The sequence below is a fragment of the Accipiter gentilis genome, chromosome 15 (assembly GCF_929443795.1).
Source record: "Accipiter gentilis chromosome 15, bAccGen1.1, whole genome shotgun sequence".
Taxonomy (NCBI): Eukaryota; Metazoa; Chordata; class Aves; order Accipitriformes; family Accipitridae; genus Astur; species Astur gentilis.
The window spans coordinates 25,757,512-25,768,215 of NC_064894.1; the positions used below are offsets into that span (position 1 = coordinate 25,757,512).

Below are 10,704 nucleotides of genomic sequence, written 5' to 3' on the forward strand. Positions count from 1 at the left end.
AAATTAAACACTTTTGCAAAGGTAATGCTACTTTTTTGTTTCACCATTATTCTGTATATTTCATACATGGAGACAGTAAATATAAGTGTTGGATTCATAATTTCATTTCAGACTTAGAATGAAAAGCTACTTCACAGTTATTTTTCTCTGTATTATTCAGCTAATTATCCACTAGACTGAAGTTTCTGCCTTTTACAAGTCTTTTTGGTTTACATACCATATTTGAACTGAAAGTAAATTTTTCTTGCCCTTGAATTGGGATTGTTTTTCATTATTTTGTGACTGATGTTTAAATGCAACTAGTTAAAAACACTGTCTTAGTTGTCAGTTTTGTTTGCACAACTCTCCTGCAGCAGAAAAATCTAGATCGCCCTCATGAACCAGAAAAAGTGCCAAGGGCACCTCATGACAGACGGAGAGAGTGGCAGAAGTTAGCCCAAGGTCCGGAGCTCGCAGAAGATGACGCTAACCTCTTACATAAGCACATTGAAGTTGCTAATGGCCCAGCTTCACATTTTGAATCAAGGTTTCTTCTTATTTTTTTCTATCCTTGAAGTACAGATATTCATACTACATAGTGAACATGCTTGAGAAATGGTAAATGATGAGACGGTACTGCTATTCTTGAAATGCACTGGAAATCATTGATTTAGCTCAATCAAAACTCAGTTTTAAAATACTTAGTGTGTCCTTAAAGGAGTAGTTATTATCTTATTATTTTTAAGAGTAGCTTATATCCTTGGAATTCATTGTATCCTTGAGGATGTGTTGTCATCTGCTCCTTGAGGAAGGTGTACTGTCACTGTTGCAAGGTTGCACCCAGGTGTGTCACTACATTCCAGCCTTGACCTACAAAATCCCTATTATTCCAGTCTCTTGATTTTTCTTAAGCAGACACTGCCAAGACTGTATGGTGGGTGTGATGTGAACAAACGTCCGCTTGGAACTCAAATGAGAACGCTGAGCTTCTCTTTACTCTTGAGCAAATTCAAGATTTGATTGACATTTCTGGTTATAGTCTATTACAAAATCCAACCTGTTGGATTCTCATTTCACAGCACGTCTTTGCTGGTGGCTAAAAGTACCATTTGACATGGTAAACACCTGCTGTGTTTACGCTTCTGGTGTTTGTGCGAAACCAAGTCCATTTTGCCAGCCGAGAAACATCTAATAGGAAAGAGGGCTGACAAGTAATATTAGGAGGTTTGGGGGTTTTTTGGGATTGAGGTTTTTTTAATTATAAAGTATTTATTGTCCTCCAAAAAATAGTTACATATTTCCCCTATCCTTTGCTGGCCAAAAGCACACCGTAAAAGAGTATTAATTATAACGTTTAAAGTAGTGAGTTCTCCGCATATGTTGGAATATAGATCCTCTGACAGAAGTTCAGCTAAATTATTTAGTTGTAAATTCTACCATTGTAACATCAGAGGATGTTTCGTGAATGTTATAAAAGAATATGGTTGCATATAAATAGGGATTGAGGAGCAGAAACGATTACTGAGTATAATGTCTGTTTTATAATACACTCTGGTATATGTGTATTTCTGATTGCATTGCTATGTTTACTTAACTCAAAATAATGTGACTAATAAACACTAAGATCACACACATAGTGTAGAAATTGTCTGATATACCTGTCAAAATCATTAAACCCTTGAGCTGCTAGAAGCAGTGGCATGGAAAGTGGGATAAATTATTAAAAAGCCATGAAGTACAATATGCAGCATTGGTGCAGAGAAGATACTTGAAGTCAGAAATCAAACTGAAGCATAGAACAGTAGCTGAGGGCACTAATATGTACTTTTACTAAAGGTTACTTTGGATCATTTTTCACTATTTTCCTACAGATCTCAAGCATATGTGGACCACATGGATGGATCATATTCGCTTTCTGCATTACCCTATAGCCAGATGTCTGAACTTCTGAACAGAGCTGAAGAGCGAGTGTTGGTCAGACCACATGAACCACCACCACCACCTCCCATGCATGGAGCAGGAGATGTGAAACCTGTGCCTCCTTGTGTTAGGTATGAAGTAGTCAAGCCACATGCAGATTTATTGGGGAGTTTTAGTTTTCCACCACCCCACTAATAGTCATTAGTATTATATCCGTGCAGCCTAGACAGTACAGACATCCTAGGGACTACGTCAGCCCACAGCCCTGACATGTCTGCAGCTGCAGGGCCACACAGGAGTTGGAGAGAAAGGTCAGCTTCTAAACCCCGTAGGGTGCCATTGTGGAGACAGGCTTCATCTTGCCATTAGTATTGTGACTGTGTTACCTTCTGAGTTAAATGGCAAGACAACTGTATGGAAGATATTTCTGTGAAAGATGTTGGAATCTCAGGATTTAGCTTTGGAATTTTGGAAATTTGGAAATCTGAAATTTGTACAACTGAGCCGTGTTTCAGCCTACATGAAAGGAAGAATATATTGCAGTAAGACAGTCAGCTGTCAAAACTATGTATTCATCATGTTGGCTAAATTTTAAGTGCTTTTTTTTGTTGTTGTTGTTCTTCCCCCAAGTGTTTCTGTTTTCTATTTCCCTGTACCTTTCCAGAACTGCATACATACTTAAAGTATTTTCTAGAGTGAGGATCTGGTTGTAACTCCCCTGTTGTTTTATACCCAAAGTCTTACTTTATGGTCAGGTACCTACAACTTGGAATAGAGGACAGTTAATTCAGACACAGTTGTTATATCGGCAAGATGTTAGTCTCTTGAAAAGAATGTCTTTTTAGTGCTCAGGAGATTATACACAGAAATGCACAGCTCTTCAGATTAATTTTCCACACCAGCTGAAAGAAATCCTCTGGTGGCCTTTCAGGAAAATAATTTTACTGTTCCCTTTTGTTTTCTTCATTTCACCTATTCATTGCACTATTATGAGTATCTAGCATATAAATACACCATTCTGTACATAGAATTGATGACCTTTGATCTGAGCCTTACTCATCTTGTCATCAAACCTTAAATATGTATTTTAAATGTAACTTGTCCTCATCACTTGTAAAATTTTGGTTTGTTTTTAAAGTTCAGTGAATCAAAGCAGTTAATCAACCGCTAGTTCACTTCAGAAAAATAAATTCAATTTACTTAGAGATGGGAGGGGAGAATTATAATAGTATAGGAAACCTCTGATAAAGATGCAGGTTTGTATAAGAGCATAAACTTGGTTAATAGCCGAATTTGAGCAGAGGTCTGTTGGAAGACTGATGCATACTCCATACTGAGAATTAGATTTCCTTGTATATGAGGTATGAATACCTTGAAATCATTATAGTACGTAATGCTGTTTAATGCCCAGCGTTCAATATTCTTAAGTTGCAGAAGTGAATCTATTACTATTTTTTCCACTCTCCAGCTCTAATAACTTTGTCCTGTTATTGGTTGTTTCAGTTCTACTACTGGCTTGGTAGAAAATCGTCCTCAGTCACCAGCAACAGGCAGAACACCGGTGTTTGTGAGCCCCACTCCTCCTCCTCCACCGCCGCCGCCTCTTCCATCTGCTTTGTCAACTTCATCATTAAGAGCTGCAATGACTTCCACCCCTCCACCCCCAGTCCCACCTCCCCCACCCCCTCCCACAGCGGCTCTGCAAGCCCCGGCTGTGCCACCTCCACCAGCTCCTCTCCAGATAGCTCCTGGAGTCCTACATCCAGCTCCACCTCCAATTGCTCCTCCCCTAGCACAACCCTCTCCTCCTGTCACTAGAGCTGCCCAAGTGTGCGAAGCTGTACCAGTTCACCCAGTTCCTCCGCAAGCTGAAGTACAGGGACTTCCTCCACCACCCCCACCTCCTCCCTTGCCTCCTCCTGGCATTCGACCCTCCTCTCCTGTCACAGTTGCAGCCCTTTCTCACCCTCCTCCTGTTCTGCACCCTCCTCCCACAACCATTGTCCCTGGCCCTCATGCCCCCCTAATGCCTCCATCTCCACCATCCCAAGTGATTCCTGCTCCTGAACCCAAACGCCATCCTTCAACTCTTCCTGTAATCAGTGATGCTAGAAGCGTTCTGCTGGAAGCAATACGGAAAGGTAATGTTTGGCTATTAAGGGGCAAAAAGAACGGTCTCAGAACTTGCTAAATACACATTAGCTTTGAGAGATGGAATATTTTACATGTGTAAGAAGTTAGTTTAGAGGTATGCATCTTAAGTCTCTTTCTGCTTTCTATTCTTTACTGTGTATGCATTGCCAAGTAGACAGATTTTTTTTCAATTTGTAATTGCACTTCTCGGATGTTTATTTTGGATGGCAAAACTGGTTCTCTGTGGAAGTTAGATTTTAAAAAAAAAAGTACATATGTTTATAGATGATCTGTGGATCTTATCTTTTCATTTCTGTTTACCTGAAAATGTAGCTATTTCTGATAACCTACAGATTGTGTAGAAGACCAAAACACTGTTTTTCACACACTGTTAACATAAAAGCAGAACAGATCAATTTGCATTGGAATTTTGATCATGTATCAGTGTATTACAACAACATATATCAGAATAAGGAGGTGATTGGTGACAGCCAACATGGCTTCACTAAGGGCAGATCGTGCCTGACAAATTTGGTGGCCTTCTGTGATGGGGTTACAGCATTGGTGGATAAGGGAAGAGCAACTGACGTCAGGAACCTGGACTTGTGCAAAACGTTTGACACTGTCCCGCATGACATCCTTGTCTCTAAATTGGAGAGACATGGATTTGACAGATGGACCACTCGGTGGATAAGGAATTGGCTGGATGGTCACACTCAGAGTTGTGGTCAACGGCTCGATGTCCCAGTGGAGATCAGTGACAGGTGGCGTTCCTCAGGGGTCGGTATTGGGACCAGCACTGTTTAACATCTTTGTTGGCGACATGGACAGTGGGATCGAGTGCACCCTAGCAAGTTTGCTGATGACACCAAGCTGTGTGGTGTGGTTGACACGCTGGAGGGAAGGGATGCCATCCAGAGGGAACTTGACAGGCTTGAGAGGTGGGCCTGTGCAAAACTCATGAAGTTCAACAAGGCCAAGCGCAAGGTCCTGCACATGGGTCAGGACAATCCCAAGCACAAATACAGGCTGGGCAATGAGCGGATTGAGAGCAGCCCTGCGGGGAAGGACTTGGGGGTAGTAGTGGATGAAAAACTGAATATGACCTAGCAATGTGCGCTCGCGGCCCAGAAAGCCAATTGCATCCTGGGCTGCATCAAAAGCAGCGTGACCAGCAGGTCGAGGGAGGGGATTCTCCCCCTCTGCTCCGTTCTTGTGAGACCCCACGTGCAGTACTGCGCTCAGCTCTGGGGTCCCCTACATAAGAAGGACATGGATCTGTTAGAGCGAGTCCAGAGGAAGGCCACGAAGATGATCAGAGGGCTGGAGCACCTCTCCTATGAGGATAGGCTGAGAGAGTTGGGGCTGTTCAGCCTGGAGAAGAGAAGGCTCTGGGGAGACCTTATAGCAGCCTTCTAGTACCTAAAGGGGGGCTATAGGAAAGATGGGGAGAGACTCTTCATCAGTGAGTGTAGTGATAGGAGAAGGGGTAACAGTTTTAAACTTAAGGAGGGTAGATTTAGGTCAGATGTAAGGAAGACGTTCTTCACTGTGAGGGTGGTGAGGCGCTGGAATAGTGGCTGCCCCATCCCTGGCAGTGTCCAAGGCCAGGTTGGATGGGGCTTGGAGCAACCTGGTCTGGTGGAAGGTGTCCCTGCCCATAGCAGGGGGGTTGGAACTAGATGATCTCTAAGGTCCCTTCCAACCCAAACCATTCTATGATTCTATGATAAATGACATTCAGAAATTGTTGCTTAAGACTTAAAGCTGTTAAGTATCTAATCTTGACATGTCTCAACACGGCAGTGGAGTAGTCTTTACATTGCAAGGTGCCAGCTGGCAGGATGCAAGGGAATGGCAGAGGTTCAGGGCAATGTTTTCCTGCTGATCTAGCAAGGAGCTGTATGTACAAGCTGTACCTTTCAGCTTATGTGCTTACGGCCAGAAAAATCCCCACTGCACTGTGAGTGCTGCTGTTTGACTGTGTGGTATCTTTGAATAGTTAATCTTTCTCAAATGTTTCAAGTACTACATTGTTCTGATTTTCCCCTGCACCTACAACCCAGTACAGAATCTGTATGGTTCTGTAATATCAGTAGATAGGCTATAATACTAAATCAAAATATTTTTGAAGCATCTATATGCACATGAATTGATAACATCATTGAATCTGAAGAAGTATCAACAACAGTTGAGTACAGCAGTGGTGCGTGAACATTAGTAGAGAATGTCAGGGAAAAACCTAATAAAGGAGAGCCTGCTGGTATAGTTCAGGTGATTCCTGAAAATGCTTTTGACCAAGTTTTGTGCAAGAAACAAAGGCTCAAGTTACTACAGCTTAAATCTCACCTAAGGACCTGTGCTTGTGTTGCCTGTCAGTTGGCAACAACGGTGTCTTGGGTATAAAACCAAAATATATAATCTCTGTCATGTTTTTAACTAAGTTACTGGATTTAACTTTCTCATACTGTTGGGATGTGTTATTTCTCCTTTCTGATTGATCTTTAAGTAATACTTCATCCCAGACCAGATCATTACATAATCAAAGCTGGGTGACAAGAAGTCCTGTCTTGTTAGGATACTATAACTATATCTATATCTATATATATATATAGTTAGGATACTGTAACTTCTAATTGAAATCATGAAGAGAGAGTACAGAAAGTGTCTGGAAATGCAAATAATATAAATGTCTTAATCACAATGGTACTAAAAATGTGGGTGTATTTTTAATCAGAAATCAGAAGCAGGATATTATGGTGGAAGGACTGATGATCTAGTCTGCCGTTGCAATTCTGACATTCCTCTCTTTAAAACTTTGACAGAGAACTTTCATCTGAGGAGGACAATGTCCTCAGCCTTCATTTCTGCTTGCAAAGCATTTTGTGAATCATGAGGTAAATACTGTGTATAATGATAAAGGAGGAGAGTAACATGTTTGTGATTTGATGTTCTTTAGGTATTCAGCTACGCAAAGTTGAAGAGCAACGTGAACAAGAAGCTAAACATGAGCGCATTGAGAATGATGTTGCTACTATACTTTCTCGTCGCATTGCTGTGGAATACAGCGATTCGGAAGACGATTCAGAATTTGATGAAGTGGATTGGTTAGAGTAAAATTATTACATTGCTGTACACTGCAAAATCGAATGCTAATGTCCATTGTGGTGCTTGTTCTTTGAAAGTTTGATGGTCATTTCTAGTGGTTTTTGTATTCTTTCTTTACATAATTAATCCATGTTTTTCTACTTTTCAGTTTACAAAAAGCTCCTAGTGCATCTTTGAAACTAAATGTTTTCAGTGGCTTTTCTTACACTTCTTTTTTGAAAGAACATACTTTGTTCCAATAGACCACTAAGTATTAAGCATGGGCAGCTGTTGGTAGAGTAGCGGTTTCAATTTTTTGGCATATCTTAACTGTGCACTTTGTGAATTTTAAGTTAATGAAGGCAACTGAGATTGACATTCCAAGGGCAGCTGTATGTACTAATGAGCCTTATTCCACTTCTGATAGTGTTTTAAAACATTACTAGCTATCAAGATATCACTGCCTCGATTACATCTGTACACTAAAAGTACATATAGTTAGCAGCACTGAACACACTGAAAGGAAAATGGATCTTTGGGGAGTTTTATTATTGTTTTATTGTTGTTTTTAAATAATTATGGCCTTATTTGAATGTTTAGAGATTCCCCTTCCCTTCTTCCCTCCCAGGTACGTATTGTGTGGTACTATTTTTGCCTGCATAATAAAAATTTAATTTTTTTTTTCCTTGTGAAATCTTTTGACTTAAACATGCTGTGTAACTTATGTAACTGTTAAAATAACAGTTTGATTTAATAAATGGTTCATTTTAAATGTTCCTGGCTGTTGCTTTTTCAATGAAGCCTGCTTTTCACTGGTATACCTGAGGGATCCTTGAATTTCAAAGATTTAATCTGTGGTCTTCAAAGTTACAATAAATATTCTGCACCTGATCTAAGGACCCCTATTAAACAGGAAAATGTGTGTCATCAAATGATATCTATATGCATAACTACAAAAAAAAGCTGAAATCTTACTGTGATCCATTAGTTTAAAAAAAAAAAAAATATGAAATTGGGAGCTTGTGGCTTATATGATTTAGAGTTGTCTTGAGAAGAGAAGGGGAGATGCAGCAGTTGAAATCATGGTTAATGAAAGATGACAAAGAACATGGGTGATATTGCAAAGTCATTTTTTTAAGTGCTCTCTAGCGGTGTATTGCATGTTGTGCAGGGCTTTTGTGTTTCCCTTCTCTGGAATAACTCCTTCAAGTCTGAGGACGTAGTCAAAGCCTATTGAGAAGGCAAGCGTGAGAGACTGCGAGAACACTCTTACCTTGCCAACTCATTCCTGGAAGATAGAACTGTGTAATAGAGGAAAACAAGTGTTGAAAGTCAGAATGAGATTTCTGAAGGTAGAACATGAAATGTTCTGCCGGCCACAGAACGGTTTACAGGGGCATGTAGTTAATGAGCTATTTTGGGGACTGGGCAAAACTCCAGAGGTACAGACTGGAGCAGAAATACCGTACAGCAACCCTTCCACCTTTACTGTCACCATCTCAGCCTCCGCTATAGTTTTGTACATAGCCTACTATATTCAAACTTTCTCCACTGCAACAGTAGTGCCTTTGCTGTGCTTGTGGGAGAAAAATGATTGTCACAGTTTGTGAATCTGCATCTTTATAACTATGGATGCAGTTCTTCCCTATATGCTATTCTCTTTGATAGTTGTCTTCACAGTAACGCCATCTGGTTTATTCTGCCATTCGCAGTTAGCTTTCAAAGCGCGTGTCCTCCTTAATAGCTCATCACAGTGTTAAAGAAAAGATGTCAGATGCACCACTGCTTAAAACTTGGTGGTGTTTAATCCTTGGATCTCAGTAATCCTAAATTGCCAAATCTGGCCCACTGACTAAATCTGAGGGATCTCATCTGCACAGCTGTAAAGGACTGAGGTCTTCAAGCCAAAGTGCGATAAACGCACCTGCAGCTACACTTTAAGCCAGGAGCCAAATCTACACTTCAGGCATCTGGAAGAAGAGCTTGTGCTTGAATTCTGTGGGTAGGTAGTTCTGCCATTCACAAAATGACTTTTCAGCTGATGTTTGTACCTGTTCCTTGCTGAAGTCTCTAAACTCCTGATTTTCCTGGTGGATATTATAGACAGCAGCTTACATTGTCATTTAAATGGAGCAGCAGCATGTCTGTGCCCAGGCTGTAACTGTTCAAAGTAGAGGATCTCGTCACACCATCGCACCTGCACTGTAGGAATGCTCCGAGGGCGCCCAGGTGCTGTGAACAGGATATAACTTGCCTAAAGCAAGGAGACAAGTTAGAAAAGAAAAAAGAAAATATAAGAGAAAAAGAAAAGAGGAAAAAAAGAAAAAGGAATTAAAGAAGAAAATAAAAAGAAATGAAAGCAAAAAGGCCCTTACATGCTGCAGCTATCACATATTGGACTCAAAGGTATAAAAAAGTCCTTATTGACAAATGGTTGATATTGACCTGCTTCGCTGTCCTGGTGATTAATAATATCCCTTCCAAACTGGTACCCAGGGCAGACAAAGCACTTATTTAATATGACACAGTCACACGAAGTAATGAACCTTGTCTGAGAAAAGTCAAGAGTTAAATTCAGTTAACATCTCAAAGGCGGGATTCTTGGCCTTCTGCCACTGCTACAGCTTTCTGCCATAGCAACTCGTCTCCAGATAGCAATAGCATGATTCACTAGTAGTGAGAGATGATTGTTGAATTTGAATATTTGCATTTATAGATCTACTCCAAGCAATGCCTTTGCAATCTCAGTGATTTGTGTGGTCTCCTACTGCCCTTCTCATTTGGCGGAATGCTGTGCGGAGGGCTGCTGGGCTATTCATGCCTGTGATTACATGCGTAATAGATTATTGATTGCTTTGTCTTGTAAGGTACTAAATCAAGTCGTCTGTATTGAACTGTTTATAGAGTCTGTCGTTTACTTCTCTATGTTTACAGCAGCTGGTTAACATCAAAGGCTCAAAGTCTGCCACAAAATTAACGTGTTAGTAATATTCGATATAAGTGAAGAGAAACCTTTGTTCAGCTTCACACCTTTCTTGAACTGTAATCTGGAACAGTTAAAAACTATCTACCTCTTCTACTGCAAAATGGGGAAAAAAAGAACAAAATAAAAAGCGTACAAAGAAGAAAGAAAAGGTACTTGGTGGCAGAACCAGAGCAGATGGCTAGGGAGGTGCAAAATTGGTCACTCAGGGTTTTTATCAAAAGATAAAGTAGTAACAATGACACAGCCATCATGGACAGACCAAAAATAAAGAGGTAAATGGAAGAGAACAAGTACTGAAGAAACAAAAATTACAGAGAGACACAATTCTGGTTCTTTTTTTAGTGGTGTATTGTGAACAGCAGCCATTAGATACTAGATATCATTAAGGGATTATGTTCTCTCCCGTTAAATTGGGATTAAAAAAGCAGGAGGCATTTTAAAAAGACCTTTAGTCAATAAAATCGTCCTTCCCTGCGTGTGGCACGGAGGTGCACTCCTCGGCATTCGGCTGGACGCTGACACACCATCGCCTGACGAACGCACAGGCTGGCGCAGAGTCGGCTTCAAAAGGTTCTGTGGGACCTGAGCGTGCAAACAGG

The 10,704-nt window shown here is 40.7% G+C and overlaps 1 protein-coding gene across 6 annotated transcripts in view; it reads left to right on the top strand.

Moving 5' to 3' along the window:
- The window catches only part of WASF1 (WASP family member 1), a 103,442-nt gene extending 95,574 nt beyond the window's left edge, over positions 1-7,868 (top strand). For all 6 annotated transcript variants that reach the window (XM_049818263.1, XM_049818262.1, XM_049818260.1 and 3 more), the window contains 4 exons: positions 354-526; positions 1,851-2,030; positions 3,403-4,040; positions 6,992-7,868. In XM_049818263.1, the coding sequence (XP_049674220.1) occupies positions 354-526; positions 1,851-2,030; positions 3,403-4,040; positions 6,992-7,149 (1,149 nt within the window). In that variant the 3' untranslated portion in view covers positions 7,150-7,868. The remainder of the gene's footprint in view (positions 1-353; positions 527-1,850; positions 2,031-3,402; positions 4,041-6,991) is intronic.
- The last annotated feature ends 2,836 nt before the right edge of the window (positions 7,869-10,704 follow it).